This window comes from Myotis davidii, unplaced genomic scaffold (assembly GCF_000327345.1).
Source record: "Myotis davidii unplaced genomic scaffold, ASM32734v1 scaffold866, whole genome shotgun sequence".
Classification (NCBI taxonomy): Eukaryota; Metazoa; Chordata; class Mammalia; order Chiroptera; family Vespertilionidae; genus Myotis; species Myotis davidii.
Window position 1 is genome coordinate 1586156 of NW_006297145.1, and position 25852 is coordinate 1612007.

The 25852-nt window shown below is 49.4% G+C and overlaps 1 protein-coding gene across 2 annotated transcripts in view; it reads right to left on the reverse strand.

Moving 5' to 3' along the window:
- ASTN2 (astrotactin 2) overlaps window positions 1-25852 on the reverse strand; it is a 647457-nt gene that overhangs the window by 33446 nt on the left and 588159 nt on the right. For both annotated transcript variants that reach the window (XM_006772883.2, XM_006772882.2), the window contains exon 19: window positions 17722-17863. In XM_006772883.2, coding sequence (XP_006772946.1) covers window positions 17722-17863 — 142 coding nt within the window. The remainder of the gene's footprint in view (window positions 1-17721; window positions 17864-25852) is intronic.

The following is a 25852-nucleotide window of genomic DNA, read 5'->3' on the forward strand; positions in this document are numbered from 1 at the left end:
TGCCAGTCACTGTGGTGGGGCACCTGCCCGAGATGCAGCAGAATACAGGATTCAGACCCAGGTCTGTGGCCTCCACCACCAAGGCTGCACACTCCCCACCATGCAGCCCCTCCCTGCTCCAGCCATCAGGTCTGATCACGGCTGTGAACTCCGGCGACCCCACACAGCCCTTGTCTAATATCTCAGAGCCACCGCCGCCAACCAGCTCCCTTTGCCCATGAAGATAAGCCTCTCTGCTCGACTGGACACAGTGGCCTGAGGAACCTTGAGCTACCAGAATAAGGACACAGCCTGGCTGGGCACAGTTGGGGCATCCGGCCCCGATAAGACCTCGCCATGGCTGGACAAGCTCTCAGAGACGTAAGAATTTGCGTAAGCAGGAGATTGGAAGAATACATTATTAAAATATTTATTTCTATTCGTACAGGTATTGACATAAAAGTGGGGAGGGGGAGGAAGGTTCCCAGAGAGATAAGACCCAGTGGGACTTTCTGTGCCTGACTTTTAAATACATGGCTGTTACAGAAATGAAATAAATATTAATAACAAATAATAACAAAAGCTGCAAGTGCCGGCTGGAAGCAGCTGTGGTTTCAATAGCTGACAACACGTGAGGCTAAGGAAAGAAAAAAGCAGAAAAGCCAGCAAACGCACAGGCAAGCAAACAAGAAAAACCTCACTTCACCAGTACACATTAAGTCACAATTGTGGCTGTGTCTTAGGAGGCAGGGGCGAGCAGAGTAGGACGGCTGGGGGCAAGACTGTCACCTTCTGGTGTGTGTTTAGTTTGTGTCAGGAGACCAGAAAGGGCTCCGAAGCAAATGCGACCGCATCCTGACAGGTATCCATCCTGCATGGCGGCTCATTACACCGTCTCCGTACTTCCTGCATTTTATTTTCGTCTTCGTGATTAAAGCAAACAAATGAGCGCATCCCTGACGCCAATCAATTCACACGTTGCAAAGCTTATTACAAAAATAACCTTGAAAGCAAGACAAAGCAGGGTGTATGGCCCACATTTCACATTCAGCGAATGTGATGCTCGCCGGGAGGGTGGGGAGGGGGCTTTCTCGTCAAGGACAGACGCGGTGGCGAAGTGATAGAGCCGCCTGCACAGAACCGCTGGGCCCAGGCCGCCTGGTGTTGCGTTCACCTTGACTTGGAAGACAAAACTGTGCCTTCCTGCAGCAGCAGCCCGAGGAGGTTTGGACGGGTCCAAGGACTAGGCAGCACCCAGACACTCCTGCTCTCCCGCTTCTCGGCCAGTCCACCCACCTTCCATCTCTCTGCTGTCCGTCAATGAGCCTGGGCATCATGGTTCCGTGAAAGCTTCCTGAAGCCCAAGCATGAGGCTGGGACTTCTGGGCGGTTCCTTCCAGCCCTGCTTCTCGTTCACATCCGTCTGTTCTCTCGTGACTCTCCCTGCCTAGTTCCTTGTTGGGGGGTTGATTGCCAGGCCTGAGTGGGGTTTCCCACCTCCTCACCTTCCTCGGTGAGGCAGGACAGCACAGGGGTTAGGGATCCAGGCTGATGGCATCAGAAAGACCCTGACATGGACCCTGCTCCGGGCTCCATCCCTGTGAGCCCCTATTTCCTCATCTATGGAATGAAGATGATGCACTGAGGACAACATTTGCTTTGGTTGAGTTTGCTTCCCTTCCTGAGCCTCTCCTCCTGCTTTGCTGGGAGCAGGGTACCTGCATCCACTTGACAACCATTTCTCCGCTTGTGATTTGGGTAGGACTGTCTGTCTGATATCCCTGCCTCCCACTATATAAGTGGTGACACCAACCAAGCAAGGCGACCAGAATCCTTTCCTGAGGGTTGATAGGGATGTTAGGGAAAGGGTATGTGTGTATGTCTCTCTCTTTCTCTCTCTCTCTCTGAGATCACAGGCATAAAGGATCAGCAAAGCCCATGGCTGCCGAGGTCCATATCCACTTCCCCCTCTAAGAAACACCCACCCCAGAATGCCGCCAATGCACAGGGAAGTGGAGTAAAGAAAGGGACAGAGTCCTTCGCTATCTGTCATCTGGACTCCTGGACCCCTCCGGGGCTGCCCAGCACCCCTGTTGGACTTTCCCTAAGTGGATATATTCCACTTTTCTCTGAGAAGCAACTGTGAGTTTCTGTCACTCACATCCAAGAGTGCAGACCCATGTCCTTCAGAAAATCTTTCAGAAACTTGTCGTGAAGACTGAACAAGATAATGCTGTTTAATCACACACTTAACATAGTATCTGGCACATTTCTAAGTGCTTAAGTAGTGCTGGGGGAAGGTCATTGTTATCGTTAACTGGGCTCTAGCGGACTCGTCCCGGAAGGACTGCCCGTTGCTCAGCTCAGCAGCTCAACCTAGTGACCAGCAAACACAACTTCTGCCACTGCCTGGCTATGCCACCGTGGTCAGGTCTCCCTCGCCTGGCCCAGACCAAATGTCCAGGCTGTGGGGAAGGCCGACACCTATTCATTCGGGGCTAATTACGCCTTCCTCTGTGTGTCTTCATATCTAAGACCCAAAGCCATGAGTGACCCTGTCTTCATCTCTCCTTAGTTGTCATCCCCACTCGTGTGTGAGCTTCCTGGGAGAAAGAAACCACATCGCATGCCCCTTTCAACCCCGTCAGTCCCTCGCATGGCAGTGTCACCCCGGAAGAAGTTGTTGCTGTTTCAGCAACAGATGAGGCCAAATACTCTCAGAAATTAGAAAGGGAATAATGGGGCTTCTGCCAATTTACCTAGGCTTACTTATTTCATAACTCCTGGAGGAGGGCTATGGTCCATCGCAGGTGTTTAGAAAACGCTTCCTGGTTGCTACTGGCCCTGCCCTGCCTTGAGCCAGCCAAACATGCCAGAGATGGAAGCAGAATTCTTACCAATAAGCATCAGGCAGGATATTTGCTGATGAGCTGCCTCTGGCTCACCCCTCGCCCTCTCTCATCCTGTTCATCTGATACTGCAGATTGCAAGCACCCTCCTTCAGGTGTGGCCCACACTAGACCTCTCTGCCTCTCCCCCAGGCCTTGGGAAGAGCTTCCTTCTCTGCTTCCTACAGTTCTCTTCCACCTCCAACCTACTACAGTCTATTAGCCAGAGATCTTCCTAACGTGCAATCTGACAACGCCTGCTGAGCAGCTGGCTCCAACCCTTAATGGCTCCCTTCCCATCAAGATCAAGTCCACTCCTCAGCCTGGCAACCAAGCCCCTTGATGATCTGAGCTCCACCAGCCTCTTCAGCCCCATCACCCACGTTTGCCCCCTGCCCCATGATGGCTTTAGTAGGGATTGTAAATTGCTACGTTGCCTTGATCTTCAATAACTTTACCCATAAGGCTCCCTCTTCCTGGAAAACCACCTCCTCTTCTCTCCATACCTTCATCTAAATGACCCTGTTCATCCTCTAAACTCAGCTAGAATGTCACCCTTTCCAGACAGCTTTCACCAGCTGAGAGGCATTCTTCCCTCTGAGTTCTCATGTCAAGGGACACATTTTATCATGAGCTCCATGGTGGCAGGGACGATGGGCTGCTCACCTCCTCCGGGTCCCTAGAAGGCAGTGCAAGGCCATACTGAGAAAGAAGCCCACACTCTAAAGCAAGAGGAACGGATAAATAGCAATGCTTACGGGGAGGGGACTACACTTGAGCACACCCTTAGGGAATAAGTGTGCCCTGGGCAAGTAGAGAGAGGCTGGAGGAGGTCTTTCCTGGCCGGCAAACACTTCCTGTTTCCCGCCTTTGCCCCATAGCTGATCTCCTTGATGCCGTACCATCAGTTCACTGATTATTCTTGGCTTGTGATATGGTAGTTGTGTACACATCTGTCCCCTCCAGTAGAAAAGGAAGCTCTATAGGGATGGCACCGTGTTTATTCCTTCTATTGGTCCCTTACAATAGGCCCTGCAGGAGGGAATGTAGTGCAGAGGTTCAGAGACTGAGCTCTGAGGACAGAAAAGACCTTTCTAATCCCAGTTCTGCCATTGACACCCTCTGTGACTCTGCCCAACTCATGAAACCTCTGTGGGCCTTCATTTATTTTTCTCTAAAGTGAGGGGGGAAACCGTGCCTGTCTCATTGGCTGATAGCTATGATTAAATGTAATATCACATGTATCAATTTATTTAACCAATATGTGTTTATTGAGTGCTTTCTGCATGACTGAAGCTGAGTCTACAGAGATAAATAAAACACCCACCCTCTTCTTCCTCATAGACCACCAAGTCTATGAGGACAGACTAAATAGGCCATTGCCAAGCTTAATCTTTGCAATCATGGAACGGGATGGGGAACATAATTGAGATGTTGGGTTCTAGGGATGCTATTCTGAAGAAGCACCATTCAAGCTGAGAACTGAAGGATGGAGGGGAGATGCGGCATGTGCCAAGGCCCTGTGATGGGTGAGAGCACAAGACCCGGTGTGCGGGAGGCTCATTACATGCTACTATGACTTCCCAGAGGCTGGGCTAGTTAATGATTAGGGACCGTGGGCTCTGGAGCCAGCCTGTCTGAATGCAAATCCTGGCTCTGCTCCTGACTGGGGCATGACATCAGGCAAACGCCTCAACTCCTCTGGGCTGTGGCGTTCTCATCTGTAAAATGGGGACAATAAAATACTGCCCTCCTGGGGTTACTGAGAGGAATGCTTTTTATATAAAGCATTTAGAACAGTGCCTAGCATATCAAAACCACTCTTTACATAATAGCCATTCCTATCGTGATTCTTCCGCTTTTCCTCTGAAGTCTTTACATGAATACTATTAGGAAAGAGAAGGCAAAAGTCTTGCCGGAAGGAGACATAGCTGGGCTAGGAACTAAAAAAGAACAACGGAAAGTTATGGGAGTTCCTGCCTAATAAAATACCAGGTACTCCACCTGCCTCTCCGCAAATGGTACAATCCTTGTGTCACCTTGCATAGCGCCACTGGCACTCCTGAGGTGCCTCTGGGGGGACTCCCTGGGGCCTGCCTTTGGTTCTCTGGATTTGAGCAAGGCTACGGAGATTCCTGGAAGCAAGTTTAAATCCAAGACAACATGTTATTTAAAAACTCACAGGATAAAAGCAAACAAATAAAAACTCTAGGGATTTCTTCTTCTCCTCCTTCTCCTTCTCCTTCTCCTTCTCCTTCTCCTTCTCCTTCTCCTTCTCCTCCTTCTCCTTTTTTAAGATGCTTTTGTGGATTTAATATCCACCCAGAAGCCAGGAAAATTGCTGTTTATTTATCCTGGAGCTTCTGAGTGTCTTCCCTCTCCCTGTTGCAGGCCATAGACGTGATTAAGAAAGCTCTCGTCATGCTCTTAAATGACTGCACACCCCGAAGGAGAGAGTTCTGGGGGCAGGCCCCTGATCAGGACGAGGGGAGATGGGTCAGGCCTTGGGAGTCAGGCAGGCTGCTCCCCCACCCACTGACCTCTCCACAACTGAGGCAGCTCCCCCTGCTCTCCCTTGCTTGTATGAATCTGTGAATGTTTCCCAGAAAGAAACAGTAACTTCTCCTTTTTCTGGCAGGGACGCCTGATGAAACTCCCTGCAAACAGGGCCTCTCCTCCCCTTCGCGCTGGCCTCACACATGCTAATGCAAATGAGTCCTGACCCAGCCAGGGGTCTGTGGGAAGGCTGCCAGGAGCTTTAGAACAAACACGCAAAGAATGTTATTTTATTTCTGGCATCCTGGGGAAAGAGGGACAGAGAGAGGGAAGCTGGGCAGTGAGGGGTGGAGGGAGAGAGAGAATGAATAGGAACGCTTACTGCCATAAGACTGGAGCAAATGGGAGGAGACCGATATGCATAAAGGGCCTACTGGGTGCCAGAAATTAACATATAGGATGCTTTTTAAAATATTTCACATGTACTAGAGTAGAATTTATTATGCCCACTCTTTTTGGATGCAGGAAAAGGCTTGGTCTCAAATGTTAGGTGTTGTTTTTTTCCCAAGGGTAGAGTTAGCATTTGAACCCGGACTTTACCATTTCAGATTCCATGATATGTTTGTATGGAGGCTGGCTTATTAGTGGTCCTTGGATAGGTTCCCAAAGAAAACGGTGAGCCAACAACCCCACATCCTATGAGTCTCTTCATCCACTTCCTCTCTATGTCCCCTGCTGCCATTGCTCTAACTGCACACTCATTCTCTCATTCTCTCTCACCAGGACTATTGTAACAGCGCCCTAAGTCTCCCTACTCCAACCCATACTCCAGAGATCATTAAAAAACGCAAACTGTGGCCTTCTCACTGCTGCTCAGGATGGGTGAATGGCTCCTTAGTCTGCATTACTGGCCTCGCAAGTCCTGCTCCTCCAACCTCGTATGCTCTATATCTCAACTACCCTGCACTTCTGCTGTTTCCTCCTGTGTCCCTTCAACTCCCATCTCCTGGTCTTTATTTCAGCTGTGTCCTCTGCCTGTGCTGCAATCACCTCCCTGGTTCTAAAAGGTCAATGTCATCTGTTCTTCCACACCCCAGCATTTGCACCTCCCCCAAGGCCCGCTGCCTGTTAGAGATGACAGCCCCTCAGAACTCCCTTGCCTTCATTATGGGGAAAGTCACCTTCTACTCCAGAATAATTAGCAGCTTCCAAGTTTATCCCCAACAGTAGGCACAGCTCTTTTCATCTGAGCCATACGATTTCACATTTCGCCCACACCACTGCCTACATGAGGAATGCGTGACATACAAGTGTGGACTCTGGAGCCAGTTATCTTGGGTTAGACCAGCCATGGGCAAACTATGGCCCATGGGCCGGATCCGGCCTGTTTGAAATGAATAAAACTAAAAAAAAAAAAAAAAAAAAAAAAAGACCGTACCCTTTTATGTAATGATGTTTACTTTGAATTTATATTAGTTCACACGAACACTCCATCCATGCTTTTGTTCCGGCCCTCCGGTCCAGTTTAAGAACCCATTGTGGCCCTCGAGTCAAAAAGTTTGCCCACCCCTGGGTTAGACCCATGGTTCTGCCATTTACTGATTAAGTGACCGTGGGTAAGTTGGTTAGCTCTTCTGTCTTTGTTTCCTTACGTATAAAATGGAGTTATGGTAGTTTCTACTACCATAGAGCAAGCATGTCAAACTCATGGTAAGCACATGTGGCCTGCCGGCCATGAGTTTGACATGCTTGCCCAGCAGTGGTTCTCAACCTTCCTAATGCCGCAACCCTTTAATACAGTTCCTCATGTTGTGGTGACCCCCAACCATAAAATCATTTTCATTGCTACTTCATAACTGTAATTTTGCTACTGTTATAAATTGTCATGTAAATATCTGATATGCAGGATGTATTTTCATTGTTGGAGACCCACAGGTTGAGAACCACTGCTAGAGGGTACCATGCTGTGAAGTTTCAGAGAGTTAGTGGATATAGAAATCTTCATACATTACCGTGGCAGGCAGTACAGCTGGATGGGTGAATGGGTTACAATTGTGAGAGGCAGGCAGGGGTGTTGTCAGCATTATGGCCTCGGTTCATAGCTCCAGACATTTACAGGTAGGACTGACCATCTGTTCAACCTGTGATCCTTATTATTAACCCTTGTTGTTTGCTGAATTGGGCACCTACGAATGTCAGGCCACATGTCAGGGATTCACAGATCCCTAAAACATGATTTCTGAAACCCGTTCCATTCAGGTCACTTCTATCTTAATTTTCCTATGATCCTGAGAACTAGATTAGAGATAGGTTCAAAAACGTAAGATAAAAAGGAATGAGGGAAGGCACCTCTCGTTATGTTAGACATTAGAGGGAAACAATCCCAAATTTGCTACATCTTGTGTCCAAGGGTTCCTCGGAGATGCTGAGAGAGAACAGAGAAATGGGAGCAGCGTAGAGTGGGCAGGACAATGAGCTGACCATGCGTCCCCTCCTTGGTCATCCCCGATGAAGACCTACCAAAGACACATATGTACTCAGTGTGTTCCTGATATTGAGTGCCGCCTGTGTGCTGGACATGTGATGCCTGGGAGCTCTGCATGTGTTAACTACTCTCTATTTGTGTCGAAATGAAAACTCTAATATAGAAATTAGCAATACCTGGGCCTTACACATGTGAAAACGGAGACCCGGGGAAAATCAGTATCTTGCACAGCCAGACAGTGTCTGAAGTTTGAATTGACCCTGGGACAGTCTGAGTAAAAAGCCCAGACCCGTAGGCTCCCAGACCCCCAGGATCAGGGCACCTTATGATTCGATCTGGGACAGGAGAGCAGCAGGGGGATACCGTGAGAGCCAAGAGCCCTCATACAGCTCTGACTCTGGTTCAGCGCTGACCCTGGTTCTCTGGGTGACCTCGGGCAGGCCTCATGCCCTCTCTGAGCTTTAGTTTCTCCTAGAAAGAGAGACAGTTCAGTCAATGTCTGATGCCTCGAGTTCTATTATGCATTGATTCAAATGTGAAAGCAGAAGAGGGTTTTTGGCACATGGAGGAGTCTGTCCTTAGGAGAAAGGAGAACAGAGCAGGAAAAAAAAAAGGCCAGAAATCTGGATTCTGTCTTGCCTCTGAGTTTCTACACATCATTGATGGTGATTCCCTGCAGTCTGCTAACGCCTTTCCAGTGATGACGTCAAGACTATTAACAGCAACAGTCTCTCCGCGAATGGAGGTGGGAGCCAGGGGTGGGTGGGCGGCGGGCCCTCGGCAGGCAGTGATGGGCCCACGGCTATGGTCCACAGTGGGCTTACAAGCTGGGAGACCTGGCTGCTAGCCTGGGGTCATTCCTATCCCCAGGAATTCCTCGAGTCCTGGAGGGTCAGCAAGGAAGGAAGGAACTCTCCATCCAATCCTCCCACTGTAACGGGGAAGACATGGAGCCCAGAAAGAGGCAGGTCTTTGTCCAAGGCCCCTGGTGGATGGCAGCAAAGCTGGGGTCAGGCGTAGTGTGGCTTGTGACCCCACCCCAGGAGCCCTCCTCAGGCTGAGCTGTCTCTGCTCTTTCCTCTTAACAAGGTGACCCCAAGGTGCAGGTAAGAGCCCTGGATTGGGTGTCAGGCCCCCTGTGTGACTCCTAGCTCTGCCTTCACTGTGAAGCCCCAGGGTCCCCCAGGGCCTCAGCTTCCCCATCCATACCCTGACCGCGTTGACCTAAATGAGAAGTTCCAAATTAGTGACCTGCAGGCTACTTGTAAACTACAAAATGACCAACTTTCAATTGGTGTCTGGCCAGTACTAATTAAGAGGTTCCACTTAAACACCTAAACTTATGGCTCATAAACATTTTCAACACTAGGTCTGTGTGCTCCCATAGGAATGACTAGCTGTGGCTAAGTATCCTCTGCTGCCTCTCTAGTTTACCACAGTCCCCTCTGCTCCCTATTGTAGAGCACCTGGCAAACTGTCCATAGCCATCACTTCCAATGTCCTCCTTTCAGAGCCCAGCTGAGAGCTTGCCTCACCTCCCCCAGCATCCTGCTGCCCCGAGCATGGGGCTCTCGCTGCCCCTTGGGACGGCCACCCCACCAGGGTCTGCATCGGAGAGCTTCCTGACAGAGACCTGAAACCTGCCTCCCTCGCAGCTTTTCACCTGGTCCTGCGCCCTCAGGTCTGAGTGCCCACACTTGTGGCCTCTGGCTCTTGCATAGCTCTGCTGAGAGCTAAAGAGGGGGCACCCTCCTCTGTGTTTTCCTTTAACAAACGGTTCAGCTCCCTCAAATGTCCCTCAGGGACATCATTTCTAGGGCCTGCGGTGGCCTGTTTCCTCTCCTCTGGACTCTTCCTGACACTTAGCCTTCCTCCGAAAGCCAGCTCTTCCCTATAGACATGCAGCTTGTTCACACCTCCCTTTCCCGTGAACCCTCGCCATGCTGCCTGGGCCCCAGGTTGGCTGATGAAGCGCTCGCCAGCATCCACAGCCCCAGTGTTGCACGCCCCCCACCCTCGCCCCCCAGCTGCACTCTCTGCCACAACAGCCACGCCTCTCAGCTCCCATGTTCCTCATAGTCTGTCCGGCTCAAAGCCCTCTGCTCCCCTGCATGTTTTCTGGGGCTGCCAACAGATGGCCATGGGTGTGGTGGCTTAGAACCATAGAAACGCAGCTCCTCACAGTCTGGAGCAGCTGTCGCCAACCTTTTGGACCTCATGGACCACCAGTGGTCCACAGTCCACCGGTTGGTGACCGCTGGTCCAGAGGCCAGAGGTCTGAAATCAAGGTGTGGGCAGGGCCATGCTCCCCCTGCAGGCTCCTGGAGAGATTCCTTCCCTCCCTCTCCCAGCTGCTGATGGCATCAGCACTCCTTGGCTTGTGGGAGCATCACTCCAATCTCCATCTGCCTCCCCATGGCCTTTCTCTGGTGTCTTTCTGTGTCCTCTTCTCTTCACATAGTGACTCCGGTTGCCATCTCAGATTTAGGGATCCACTTAATGCAGTATGATCTCACCTCACTTCCTAACTCATTACATTTGCAAAGACTCTAGTACCAAATAAGGTCACCTTGAGGTGTCAGGCTGACATCAATTTGGGGGATGGGGCGGCACTATGAAACCCAGTGCCCCCTCCTCCTCCCATTTCCTCAGGAAGATTGCGCAGTGGCCCTGGCTGGGCAACAGCCCTTCCGTGGCGTCCCCAGCCCCTGGCTTTCCCAGCAGAGCGTGACGTGAAGCATGTATAACTGCCTTCTCTTTGGCCTCCCTGCCACGACTTTGAGCAACACAGGAGCCGAGACCTGGTTTGGCTTCTTAGTTCCAAATCCCAAGTACCTGGCTCCGTGTGCAGTCAGTAATTAGGAACAGGAAAAGCTGTTTCCAGAGCCGTGCTGAGCCCACGCTGCAACGCTTTGGCCCAGCGTACACCTAACTCCCCAGGGAAGGGCACCATTCGTCGGATCCCCAAAATGTGTGAGGGCCCGCCCTTCCCCTTTACCTGCATCAGTTCCTCCCTGACTCTCAGCTCAATGCAGCCCGTTCTCCACACCAAGGTTACCGTCATCACCACAAAACAGGCTTACATACAGACTGCCCCTCTCAAAGGCCGTCCCCGGCACCCCAGCACCTGCAGAATAGAGTCCAGCTCCTCGACCCAGCATTCAGGGCCCAGCTGCCCGGCACGGCCTGCGCTCCCGTCCCTCCAGCCTCCACGCACTCACACACACATCCGTGCCCCGTCCCTCGGGAGCCCTGGCTGGCGTCCCATTCCTGGATGAAACCCTGACGCAGTTTGGGGAAAGAAACAGCCGCCCGGAGAGTCCCCAGCAGGTTCTAGGAGCCTCACTGTCTGTCGGCTGAAAAACAGGGTTATTTTTCCTCTACGAGCCTCTCTTGGCTTGGGACACGCAGCTGTTTGCTTCTGGCCTGAGGACAGCTCTTCCCCTCGCAAGGGCCCCGGCTGTGCACTTCGGAAGGTCAGCATGACCTGGTGCTAGATGGAACTGAGTCTTCAGTGGCTAGGCTGCCCCCTGACCCCAGCCCCTGACCAACAGGACAAGGCACATTCCCATTCCACCAGGGTTTGGGGACACTGGAGGTCCTGGCCCCTGTGGAGCTCTGGCTATTCACCCCAGAGTCAGATAACAGGCCCGGACCTCTGGACTGAGGGGAGGAGTGGGTGGGAGGGAAAATGCTCAGGAGGGTAGAAGAGGCGAGGTCCAGGGACCCAGCAAAATGGAGACTGAGAGGTGATAGGAAGAGGAGACAGGCTGATGAAAAGAGAGCAAGTAGCCACAGGAGGACGGAATTCCCAGTGAGAGAGAGAGGACCAGGACCAAGGACCAAGTCAGGGAGAGGATGAGAGAAAAGAGTCAGACAGAAGCAATAACAAAAATGAACAAAGAGGGAAAGAAAAGGAGAGATGTTGGAAAAATGGGAGGGGAGGGGAGGGAAAGGGAGGGGGAAAGGAGGAAGGAAGGAAGGAAGGAAGGAAGGAAGGAAGGAAGGAAGGAAGGAAGGAAGGAAGGGAGGGAGGGAGGGAGGGAAGACAGGCAGGGAGAATTGGCGAGAAGAAAGGCAGAGTTTCCCAGGGAGAAGAGAAACCAGTAGAGAGCAGGGCAGGGATGCTGGGCGGCCTGGCTCCCTTCCTTGGTATGTCCTGGATCAACCTTGGGTCACACTCCCACTGGCCCAGAGGCTGCGGCCCAGGATCCCAGGTCCACATGGGAGGCTTCCTATGTGCCCATCTCCTTTCTCCTGGGAGCTGAAGGTCTCCTCAGATGCAGGTCTAGTTGCATCAGGGACATGACTCAGGAGGCCACTAAACAACTAGGTCAGGGAAATGCAGGAGGGGAGAAGCGTGGAGCCTTAGGGCTGAAGAAGCTCCTGGACCTGCAACAAAGCCTTCTCTTCTTAATGGCCGGGGGCCTGAGCCCATCTTCTCACCTCCGTTGTCTCTCCAGATGCACAGACTCTGACATCATGAAGCGGCCCTCTGGGAGGGTCCCATTCAGTCCCTCCTCTCCGGATGAAGACCTGGAGGCCTCCAAAGTGGCAACTCCTTGCCCACAGCCCCATAGCAGTGGGCCCCCTGTCTCTGTCTCCCGTCATCTGGGCAGGCACTTTTACGCCCAGTCCTGGAGGGCTCCTGACAACTTTCATGCTGTTTCCAGTAAACTCTGTGCTGATTCTTGGCACAAATCGAGGAAATGAAGAGGGTAGGGTAGGAATGTAAATAATGGGACACTGGGATTTCATCTACTGTATAATTATAGTCTCCCTGGTGGTGGCCCTGGCTGCTCCTTCGATGTGCTGTCCAGGCTATGTCTGGGGAAGGGTGTCCTGGGCTGATGAGGAGCCCAGTGATGCTCCTTCGGAGGCTCCAAGCCCCCTGGGCTTTTGGAAGAGCATCCTTGGGCCAGGAGCCCGGACTTATTTGCAGAAACACATGGCGTTCCGGAGGCACTGGGAAACGACTCAGCAGTGAGAGCTGGGCATCCCGCGCATCTCAAAAATGGCCCTGGGAGGCTATCCCCAGGCAGAGAAGGGCCCTGGTGCCCTCCCAGGGTTTAACTGTTTGTTGGCCCACAGCCAGGGCTGTGGAGGGAGGCTTAGCTTGCCATCCTGCTGGAATGCCCTGAACACGAGGGTGTCAGCAGTGGTGGGCCAGGCACAGCTGCTCAGGTGAAGTCCAGAATCCCAGATCGCTGTAGCAGTGGTCACACCTCTCCTCCCCCCATTTATGAAGCACTGACAGTGGGTTTGACACTCTTGTGCTCTCTACATGTTTCAGGTCATTGAAGCCTCACTGTCTTATGAATTAGGTCCAATTCTGATTTCCTTTTATGGATGGGAAAACACACTCAGAGAGGTTGAGAAGTCAGTCCGAGGCCACACGGTGGGTAGGTGTCCCAGCTGGGTTCTGATTTCAAAGGCCTCGTTAAACTATATGTGAGTGAGGTGGGGAGAGGCAGGTGCCTTCAAACATATACTGCCTTCTGCTCCGGCTGGTGCCCTCTGCCAGACAGTGATCATGCTAACCCTTCTCTCTGACAGAGAATGATCATACTAACCCTTCTCTCTGACAGACAATGATCATGCTAACCCTTCTGACAGACAATGATCATAGTAACCCTTCTCTCTGACAGACAATGATCATACCAACCTTTTTCTCTGACAGATAGTGATCATACTAACCCTTCTCTCTGCCAAACAGAGGTCATGCTAACCCTTCTGACAGACAATGATCATAGTAACCCTTCTCTCTGACAGACAATGATCATGTTAACCCTCCCCTCTGCCAGATAGTGACTATGCTAACCCTTCTCTCTGTCAGACAGTGATCATGCTAACTCTTCCCTCTGCCAAACAGTGATCATGCTAACCCTTCATGTCCACAGGACCTGGTGAAACATTCCAAGCCCTTTCTCATATACTCTCTGGTTTCATCTTTGCAACAACTTGAGGAAGTATAAGCAATGAACTGCATGTTGTGATGACATGAATTAGCTCCAGTTCACAGATGAGGAAGATGAGGTGAGAAGTACCTTCCCCAGGGATCTGCAGGCTGGATCTGGCCCTTCCTGACCCCAGTATTGGATTTGCTTTTTTCTATTGCAAACAGAATGACTTGCAGTTAGAAGGCGCCTCTTCCACTCTTCATTCATACCCTCACCAGGTACTTCTGACAACTCCACAGGTGTGTGGATAGGACAGAGTCAGCACGTGGAGGTAGAAAAGGGGAAGGAGGGTGTGAGAGTCAGTGTGGGTATGAATCTCAGCTCTATCTCTTTGTGTCATGTGACTTTAAGCAAAATGTTTCCTCCTTTAATCCCTAGTTTTCTCATCTATGAAGTGAGAGGTGATGATGAAGATTAAGATGGTGATGATCCCCACCTCAATGTGCAAGTCTTACAGCTCACTGAGTTCAACCTTTCCATTTCACAGATGAGAACATTGAGGACCAAGAAGGGATGGAGAAAGGGCCCCAGCTCTTACTGGTAGCAAGTGTGGGAACTGCTATCTGACTCCTGACCTCAATGTTGGCATGTGATTGCAGTACCCAGGCTCCTTTGGCATTCCTTCCATAGAGCTGAGGCCAGGGAGGTGAGGATGGGCCTGGGGCAAGCCTCTGAATGTGTGGGAATGAGCCCCCCCACCCCAGGAATCAGGCCTGGCTGCCATTGTGTGTTTGCTCAGGACCCTTTGGCCGTCATCCATGGTTAGAGAAAGACAGGGCAGCCAAGGCAAGACAGAGGCTAATTACCTTGGATAATAGGAAACTGGGGATCGGCAACAATGAGGGTGTCTAGGCCTCTGGCCAAGCAAGGGCAGGAGCCATGGGTGCCCAGCCTGGCCCAGCCCATGTATCATGAGTAGAGATTCCTGCTCAGGGTCACTCTCCAACTCCAATAACCCAAGGGTGTAGGAGCTGGCCACACTGTCAGACCTTCTGCAGACCCTCTCCCTCTACTGCTTTTTGTTTGCTTTCATTCAAAAGCAAAACAAATGAAACAAACAAGGAAATTCAATTTAAACAGGGCCTGAGCACTGGTGTTTCTGTTTTGTTACACCAGGGTGAGCTTAGGACAGAAACTCAGCCTTGACTTTCATTCCTCCAGTTGGTCTCAACCCCGTGGCACTATGTAAAATGGCATGATAGATGGGCTGCAAAAGCAATGTGCCTTTCTAAGTGGGGTGGAGAGAGGGAGTGGGGATGGAGGGGGCCTGATTAAGAGAGAGAGAGAGGGGGGGAGAGAGAGGGAGGGAGGGAGGGAGAGAGAGAGAGAGAGAGAGAACAAGATAGCAAAACTCAAAGAAGAAATAGCAGAGAAACTGAGACACACACAATAACAAAAATTAAGAGCATAACCAATAAAAGGCAAAGAGTGAATAGTTGGGAGAATGGCAGGCAGACAAAGACAGGGCGCTATGCAGAAAACACACAGAGAGAATGAAAGGCAAGAAGAGACAGAGATTCAGAAAGGTACGGTAGTGCAAAACAAAAGTGAGAGTGGTAGAAAAGTTGGAAAGGCCAGAGCCCAAAAGGAGATGAAGGGGGCGAATGAGAAAAACTCCCGTGGCAAAGCTATGCATTCCCAGAACTCTCAAGTTGGAGTTGATCTCATACACCTTCATTTTGAAGATGCTGAACTTGCAAAACAAGGAGAGGGACGTTTAGCTCAAGGTCCCAGAGGCAGAAGTGGTGGTGGTAGGATATGAACACAGACTCCCTGCCTGACAGACTGGTCCTGCACACCTGTGCCCCTCAAGCCTTCCACCCCATGCTCTGGCAGCATGGATGAGGGGTTTGGTGTCCAAAGGTCCTTAATGAAAACTCGGGGGCCTGGACCCATGCTCTCTTTCTATCCTATTTCTTCCTGAAAGATCCTGGATGGTCATTCTTTCCAGGGCTAGTGGGACCCCCACCTGCCTTACAGGATATAAATTCCTCCAGGACTATCCTTGAAAGAAAGATAACCTGCAACTAAGTCAAGCAGAATGAAGCAGAAAGAGGAAGAAAGTGACTAACATGCTGCAGGCCTCCTGGAGGCCAGGCAATCTGGTCAACCCTGAGCATGGAGTTTCTCATGTAGTGCTCTTCCCTGTAACCCTGTGGGATAAGAACAATGACCAGCCCTCTCCTTCCAGAAGAAGAAGCCAATGCCACCTCCTCTGTGAATTCTGCCAAGATGTCCCACTGGAAGAGGTCTGATAACCTATTGTACTTTGGGGATTCTGTGCCTAGAGCTCTCACTGTTCCCAACTGATGGTTGCCTTTCTGCATAGAATAAAACTTGGGCCCCAACATCTATCTGAGGTGCTTATTCAGTCAGTGGCAGAATCCGAATCAGAAGGCCCAATGTTCAGCTTACAGTCCTGAATTTGGTACATGAATATGTTGTGTGTTGCCAATGAGCCTGAATATGTCAAGTGCTCACCATGGTCTTTAGAAAAGTCATGGTCTCCCTGAGGAAGTGGGAATAGAATGCTCTGGAGGTAAGGGAGATTCACAGATTGTGGAGGGACTACTATTTATTGAGCACATACTTAGATACTTTGCTAGGAGGTTTCTTGTTTATGTTCATGGTACTCTGCATCCTAAGTTTTATTATTTCTGTTTTACTGGGGTTCCTAGAGGTACAGCGACTTATCTAATGGTTACTTATCTAAAAATGTCAAATCAAAATTGGATTAACAGTCTGTGGCCTTTCATATCACAATTAGATTTTAAGTTATCTGAAGCTAGAACCTTTGTCGTAATCACATTTGCACCTGCATTTCCTAGCCCAGTGCCAAGACATTGGAAACTCTCAAAATATAGCTGCTGAATAAGTAAATGAGTGCTGGGTGAGTCAATAAAAATGCAAATGAATAAAAGAACTGACAAACAAATAAGTGGATGAATGATGGAATATAAATGGATGAATGGAAGGGATGGATGGATGGACGGAAGAAGGAAGAGAGAGATGAATGGAGGGAAGAATGATTGGTTGGGTAGATGAATACATGAATGAATCACTGAGCGAGCAAATAAAAGAAACAAATGAATGAGTTGAATAACTGCAGTAATTGTGATAATACTGCTCACCTTGTTAACAACTACAGCTTTCTAGGTTGGTAAGAGAGCTGGTCTATCGCTTCATGATTAGGGTACAGGAAGAAAACTGGTCTCTAGAATTCAATGTTATAGCTTATGATGGCCGCTTCCAGATGTGGCAACACTCACTGAGACAGGAAACAAACAGAAAATAAGCCCCATTTCCCTCTGAGATTACAGAGGGGGCTCAGAATGACCTCCTTTTTCATCTCCAGAAGTTTGGATGCAACGACTCTAATGTACTCTATGAAGGAGTGATAATGCTGCTATTTCTAAGGGACTGGCTAGATCTATCACTAAAAATTTATATGTACATACATGTATATGAATATATACTTATGTACATGTATATATGGATAGCATGTTTATATATGCATAGTATGTATATGTACTTCAGTTGTGCTAACATAATATTTTTCAGAGGAGCTGTCACAGAACTGAGAAAAGAACACAAGGCAAGGAAGGGCCCCTGCGCCAGCCCTCCATGCCAACTTGCCACTTTCCCTCTCGGCCTACAGATTCTGCGTCAGCTGGAGGTATGCATTTGGATTTCTGGCCTCCCTGGGCCCTACAGCACTAACTATGTAAGATTCTATGACTTACAGTGGCCACGCTTCTCCAGTGGATACTTGGAAACCTTAGCATCTCAAGGTGCACACGCAGGCTGGCCTACAAAACACTGGGTTGGCCTGGCCAGACTATGCATGCCTCGCCTCCCAGACTGAAACCAGCCCTGTCTGCTTCACACTCCCCACACACCCAGCAGGTCTTACTTGTAGAGGCCGTCGGGCTCCAGACACTTGAAGATGACGGAGTAGATACTGACTTCGGGGACCTCTCCGTGGCTTCGACCAGCTGCTACACAAGATGTGCCCAGGCCAGAGAGTAAGTCATCGGCAAAACTCAGGAATTCTCCTGGAGGGAGACAGAGAAAGATAAGCTCCCCGGCTCAGGCCTTGGTGAGCAGACATTCTTGCTGCTGTCCAATCCCATCAACTGTCTGCATCCCACTGCTGAGAGCGTTAGTGGAGAGAATAAGCACAAGATATGACGATGACACCGCTCAGTACACAGCCCTGAACTCGTTTAAATTCACCCGTGAACTTTCTCAACTGTAAGTGGGCATACTAGTACCTACCTTCGTAATATTGTACCAAGGTTTGATTGATGTAAATTATTGTGTAATAAAAATGCATGAAAAGCCTAGAGAATTGCATTTCCCTTCCTGAATAACAAAGGAGGTGAACTAAGAATAGAAAATAGGTTTTGTGTCACCTGGCACTAGATTCATGGAGTGTTGTGATGGACAGAGACGTGGTTTAGCTAAGGAGGTAGGAATTTCAAGACTGATCAGTGATGAGGGGCATGAAATAGAAAGGGATGGTGAGCCCTGGCTGATTTGTCTCAGTGGATAGAGCATCGACCTGTGGACTGAAGGGTTCTGGGTTCAATTCCAGTCAAGAGCACATGCCTGAGTTGTGGGCTTGATCTCCAGTGGGGGGAATGCAGGAGACAGCCAATCAATGATTCTTTCTCATCATTGATGTTTCTATCTCTCTCCCTCTTCCTTTCTCTCTAAAATCAATAAAAATATATTTTTTTTAAAGAAGAAAGGGACGGTGGAAGAATAAGAGCTGGACGCTGTGATTTCTAGTCATCTAGCCACCAGGTTTTATTTATTTACTAGAGGCCCAATGCACAAAATTTGTGCAAGAGTAGGCCTTCCTTCCCCTGGCTGACGGCACGGCTTCCCTCAGGCACCCAGGACCCGGGCTTCTCTCGCAGCCCCAGCTTTGTCCGGAAGGTCGTTCGGAAGGACGTCCATTCTAATTTGCATATTATGCTTTTATTATTATAGAGTTTTAAGGTTTTTTTAATTGATTTTTACACGGGGGGGGGCATCAACTTGAGAGTGAGATATCAATCAGCTGCCTGCTGCATGCCCCTTACTGGGGATCGAGCCCACAACCCAGGCACGTACCCTGACTGGGAATCTAACCAGCCACCTTGCAGTGCACGGGACGACACCCAACCCACTGAGCCACATCGGCCAGGGCCAGCCATCCTATGTTAGAAAGCAGCTGACGTTTACTAGAAATAGGAGTGATGCAGAAGATTTGATGAAGACTAGAAAGAATGCACATTTGGAATCCTGAGATTTCATCTTAGCTCTGTGAAGAATTTGCTGTATAGCTTTGGGCAACTCAATTCCCATCTCAGAGCTGTGATTTTCTCCTCTGTAAAGTGGAGGTGCTAGAATCACTATCAGGATTTTTGAAAAATAAAATAAAAATGTAGATGTGCACAGAGATTAAGTTATGAGGATAGACATCATGGCACTATTTAAACGAGCAAGAGTTTAGAAACCAAATGTTCAACGACATAGAAACAGCAATATCAATTAGAGTTCAATGGTGCAATGGAATATTTTATAGGCCCTAAAAGTAATATTGTGGAATAACATGAGTTACATGAAAGGATATTCATGACATATCAAGTTTATAAACAGGTTACACTATTACAGAATAATCTCACTTGGGGTGGAAATTTTACATGTGTATCTATTTAGAAAGAGAAGGAAAAAAAACACAGCCAATGCATAAGAGTGGCTTTGTCTGCAAAGTGAGATAATGGGTACTTTTTCTCTCTTGTTTTTGCTTATCTCTGTTTTGTTTTTTTAATTACCTACCATAAACATGGGGGGAAAAAATCAATAAAATTTACTTAAAAATAAAGTGAATGAGCCAGACCAAATGGCCACGGAGTTCCCTTCCAAGTCTAAAATAGGATGATTTCGGAGCAAAGCAGGCATGTGTGGTATTTGATACCACGCAGTATGAAACGATCTGAGGCCTCTACACTGCTGAGTCCTAGTCCTGCCTGACCCAGAGGGCCCCACACTCTCTACGCACTTGTATGCTCAGGAATAAACAAGAGGAGCATGTCCATTCAACGCTACCTTCTCTACCTGGGCTGAAGGACAATCTGATTTGATGGAACCATCACCAAACAGTGTCTGGGACGACTGAGACCCAGAGAAGCCACGTGGCACATCTGTCCCAGGGAACGGGGTGGGCAGCCCATGCGGATCGCTTCCTGTCCGCCCTGCTAAGGGAAGTCCTCTCTCCACTCACAAGTGGACCGTGTTAACGCTTGTCTGATTGAAGTGTCTGGATGGGCCTGGATTTGGGTGAATGACAGTTCTCTAACGTATTGCTCCCTGTGGTCCAGGACAACAGAGCGGATGGTCAGTGTTTTCTGTTTTCCACTTTTTATTTATGACTTATTTGATATATTTGTATTGATTTCAGAGAGGAAGAAAGAGGGAGAAATAGAAGCATCAATGTTGAGAGAATCATTGATTGGCTGCCTCATGTGCGCCCCACACTGGGGACTAAGCCCACAACCTGGGCATGTGCCCTGACCAGGAATCGAACCATGACCTCCTCGTTCATAGGTGAATGCTCAACCACTGAGCCATGCCGGCCAGGCTTCTGTTTCCCCCTTTTTAAAACGATGATGTGCAGTGCACAGCCTTGATCTGTAGATGCTGGAGCGCATGTCTGGATCAGGTTGACAGAGACAGGCCAGTTCAGCGGCTCTCGCCAGACAGACTTGGGACCGAATTCTATTTCCACCCTTTATTGCAAATCCCTTAACCTCTTAAAGTCTCCGTTTTCCTTTCTGTGACCAGGGACCAATAACTCTTTTATAGGTTTGGAGTCTAGAAAGAAAAGTGGAGTCTAGGAAGAAACTTTCGGTCCAGAGCCAGAGGTCTTGCTAGACAATAAAGAGGTGAATGAAACCCTTTTCTCGTCGCAGAGTTCTCGTCCCCTATGTCTCCTGGAGGCCTCTTGTGTCAGTGCCTTTCCTGGTAAAATCATAAACCAACAACGTGCCTCTTCCAATAGGTACCAATGCAGAGCAACGCACGGGGTGAAAATTGGAAATAAAAGCAAGCAAGCGGGGGTGGTGGTGGTGGACATGGGATCATTCGCCGAAGGGAGTGGGGGCTTTGTTTCGCTTGGTTTCTTAGGATTCCCAGTCTGGCTGCTTACACTTGTTTTCTCTGAGCTTGGTTCCATGTCTGTGTGCTTTTCAATTTGTTCCCAGATAGCCACTGGAAAAGTTGGCCCTTCGTGAGGGAATGCAGTATGCTGTGGCCTATATTAATGAGCTGTCTTCAGGCCAAAAGATGGCTGACATGCATTTTCAAATGGGCATAGCTTTTCAGATATTTCCATGCATTTCAGGATAATTTAGACCATGGACAAAAGCCCCATGAATGCTGGCGCACAGTTCTACGGTGTATAGGTTCAGTTCAAGTGAAGAAATTGGATAACCCGGAGCATATATCGAGTCATTCCAAGGGCATTCTGAGGACATGTAGGTCCCAGTTCTGTTTGGGACTAACTATCCATAAGGATCTTCCAATGGGAAGAATTTAGAAGAAGAAAACGGACCTTTAGCAATAACTTTTCTTTTTTCCATATAATCCTCACATATAATGAGGTCAACGGTAGTGTCTCCATTGTGAAGCTGAGATGACGCTTGCAAATTTAGGAAGAAACGGGGCTGAGATTTGAACCCCTTTTCTTCCTAACACCAAAGCCACACCTTTTTGTTTATACGATGCTGCCTCCTAGAGAAAGTTTATAGAGAGTGAGCTTTCTCAATCCTCTTCAATTTGCCATTGAATTCCTGCCACTCTCTTAGCTCTATGGGCTTGAGGAACGAACTAATAAAAGAAATGGTCCCTGACCTTCTACAGCTTGTAATCTGACAATGGGAAGGGTTGTTAAATACAAGAACAGACCCATAAAGTAAATTGTAATATTGCTTTTCTTGGCACTCTGTTCCAGAAGGTTTAAACGCGACCTAGATGGAGGCAGGTGAATGAGGCAACCCCTCCCTGGCCCTCCTCACTTAAGGGAGGGTGCAGGGGAGATAAAAGAGGCCTGGGGCTTCTCTATGCACAAACGCACTTCAGTGCAATTCTCCACATACATGTGGTTCCACGGGATAACATACTCCACGCGCCTGGCAGCGGTACAGCTGATGGACAGTAACACAGTGCAGCGGTGAAGAGGTGAAGAGGCTGGGCTCTGAATTTACTCTGCCTGAGATTAAATCCTGGCCCACCCCACTTACAGCGCGCCTTGGACAGGTCCTATTTTCTCCTATGTGAATGGGCATAACCATAGCACCTAACTTGCAGTGCTGTTGTGAATAGCATATAAAATATCGTGTACATTGTTAGAAACCAATCAGCACAATGTCTGGTAAACTGCAAGAGCTCAAAACTATTTCAACTATCAGTATTGTTTCATTTTTTTAATGTTTATATTAATTTTTAGATAGAGAGGAAGGGAGGGAGAGATGGAAACATCAATGACAATAGAGAATCATTGATCGGCTGCCTCCTGCACGACCCCTACTGGGAACTGAGCCCACAACCCAGGCATGTACCCTGACTGGGAATCGAACCCGGGAACTCTTGGACCATGGGGCCAGCCTGGCATATCAGTATTGTTTTTGTCACCATTGTTTTCATAACCCAGAGAGAGACAAGGGCCCTTAGATATTTTTGTTTTTATCCAACTTACTCCTTTGCCGGGTGACAAAACTGACGCCCGGAGAGGGAAAGGGGCCTATCCGTGGCCACACACTGAGTGGGGGTAGACTTGGAACAAAATTGCTCTCTTAATCCTAGGGCCTATCAGATAAGGCATAGCAGCCAACCTAGGAGACCTTGTTACCGGGAACTGAAGAGCTTCCGGAGCTGTCCCTGGAGACCTTGCTCCTCAGGTTCTGACCAACTTTATTCCACATGAGTGTGAGCCACAGCTCCTGGGCATTTACTATGTGCTGGGCAGTGTACGAGGCACCAGGTTCCACCCGGCTAGCTTCTCAAACTTGGAAAATTTGAGAAAGATCAAAAGCCCAGGAGAGACAGAAGGAGTGCAGCTGGTTTCCAATGTGGAGCCTAATCTAACTGTGGTCTGCAGATTAGAAAATCTAGAACTCAGGGGTGAGAAGGAATGGGCAAGGTTGGGGGAGGGGCTAAGTCTGTCTCCTCTACCCACACTGACCTTCCACCAGACGAACTCCACTTTAATCTGTTTTCTATACTGATGGCTTGTGTTTTATTTGGGTTGGGGGAAAACACTTTAAAAATAAAAAGCTTGGCTGAAAAGTTTTATTGCTTGAAAAGTTTGAATCCCCAAACCCTGCCACCTTCTCTGATAGAAACACACACACACCCCTAGGGCTCTGCTGCCCAGTAACCAGCTCCTGGCCTCTGAGATCCTCGTCCCTTCCGTGAGGACACTGTCTGGGCTGCCCCTGCCTCTCCTCCTGGGCACACTGTTAGGGCAGAACCCTCCTGGACCAAGCTGCTGCTGCAGCCAGCCTCACACAGGCCTGTCCAAGACGCTTACATTCTTTCTCTGTTTTCCTTTCCTTGAAAACAGATAGGGAGTTGGGAGTCGCTGTAGGAATGTGCCTGTTCCCCATTATGGCTCTTCTGGGGCTGTAACCCGAGTGGCTGGGGCCAGACCCCCACACATTTCTTCATCAACTCAGCCTCGAGCCTCGCTCGCATTACGATCCACAGAAAGGGTCGACCACGATTCTGAAGAAGCTCCCGAACCAGCCCAACAGAGCACTGAGCCATTTTTCCAGAGGCCCCACCCCTGCCTCCACTCTCTCTCCTGCTCCTTTCATCACTCCCTCAGCCCTCTTCCTCTTTGGTGCTCCCTCTCCCTCTCGGGTCTCCGGTCTCCGTCTCCCCTCTCCCTCAGCCTCTGATTGAGGTCCCAGTCAGAGCTGGCCACCAGAGCAAATTGAAAACAGGCTGGGAGAAAAGCAGCAAGAAATTCCAAAATGGAAGGGGCGGGAGCAGGGCGTTATTCAGCCCAGGTGGTGAGAAAGATCCCCTGCTCAGGACTCCACACTCTTTACAGGAAACACCAAGGGGATTTAGAGGCCACACGGGCTGGCCTGGCCCCTCCTAGCCTGCAGTGGCTCCCTGCTGGGTACCCAGGGAGGGGCAGGGCCCTGCATTTCCCCACCTTTCCTTGGCTGGGGCAAACATAGGCAGTCATTCTGAGGTAGAGTGCTTCCTGGAGGACCTCTCACGGTCAGCTGGAGTGGACTCTTCTTCCCGTACATGATGCTGCTTTAACGTGAAAAGCCAGGGTGTGCTGGTGCTGGCCGTGCGACATAGGGCAAAGGAGTGCATTTGGGGGGTGGGGCAGAAGAAACCTGATTTTTTTGTATTTGGAACCAGACTCCACCATTTATGAACTATATTATCTAAGGATAATACCCTCATCTGGCAAGTGGGTGGTCATCAGAGAATCCAGCCAGGAATCAATGATACATGTGGCATCCCGGCTACATGGATGGTTCCCCCATCTCAGTGCCCAGCACGCTGCTACCTCTTCCTCCCTAGGTCCCATCAATTTGTCTCATACCTTTTTAGTGGCCAAACTCGGCTGCTTTTAGATACACTGCATGATATCTAACTCCCTTGAACTTCCTTTTCCCCCCAAAAGAAGTAAATTTTAAAAGAAGAAAGCAAGGAAGGGAGGGAGGGAGGAAGGAAAGAGGAGAAAATGTTTATTTAGCTCTTACTATACGGTATCAAAAGTGTGTGACATTTTTACTTATATTGCCCTGCTTAAATGTTCAAAACAACCCATGTTGATTAATATTCAATACGACCTAATGAATTAGGTCCACTGAGCTTTTACAAATGAGGAATTAGATTCGAGGTAGGTTCAACCACCTGCCTAACAAGATCCCTAGAAATGGTGGAGGGAAGGCTAGAACTAGGGCATCGGAGGTGCAGGGTCTGTGTTTGTCCTGCTGCGAGCTGGCCTAGAGGCAGGGAGATGCTTTCTGCAGGAGTTGCTGTGGTCCCCTCTGAGGCACCAGTGCCAGCAGCAGGCTGGCCATGCAGGTATTTGTGGAATTCTGAGAAACTGAACTTCAGTGGTTGAAGCCCGACCCACCCGCATCTCCCCAACACCAGCACCTGGCGTTAGAACGCTTTTAGGAGAGGCAGGCTGCCTCCTGTGTGGCCTTCTTCCAAAGTGGATAGGACGCCCATGGTCTAGGGGAGAAGGGACTGTCAGAAAGTCAAGTCCTCCAAAAAAGGGGGTAGTGGTCCAGCAAGTACCTGCTGAGAGCCTCCAGGTGCCAGGCCTGTGCTGAGGGGCTCTGGCCCATCGAAGGCATCTGTTGGTTCCACTAATAGCACCCTAGTTTCTACTAAGAGCACCCTAGTTTCTACTAATAGCACCCTAGTTTTCCACTGGGGTCATTCCCCCCCCTAATTTCAGTCCATATGATTTATGTGTAGCTAAGCCCCCCCCCCTCCTCCAGAGATGGGCATGAGATCAATGGCCTGATTTTCCATGTCAAGAGGCCAAAAAGAGATAAACAAGTGACTGGGCCTGATCAACCAGACTAACTCATGGGACGGAGACCAGGTCCCGATGACGTCGCTTGAAGGCTTGGGTCAGTGTGTCTGAACCCTGATACACCTGTGGATATTTTAAATCTATGTGCGAATATTTTCCCTTTTCTGTCAAAGGCAGTTTCCATTTTTTTCTGTTACTTGCAAATAGGAGTCCTACCAGATACAAGTTCTGCCTGGCTACAATGGCTCAGTTGTTTGAGTATTGTCCCATGCACCAAAAGGTTGCCAGTTCGATTCCTGGTCAGGGCACATACCTGTGTTGCAGATTCAATCCTTGGTGGGGGCCCATATGGAATGTAACCAATTGATGTTTCTTTCTCATCTCTCTCTCTCTCTCTCTCTCTCTCTCTCTCTCTCTCTCTCTCCCTCTCCCTCTCCCTCTCCCTCTCTCTCTCTCTCTCTCTCTCTCTTCTTTC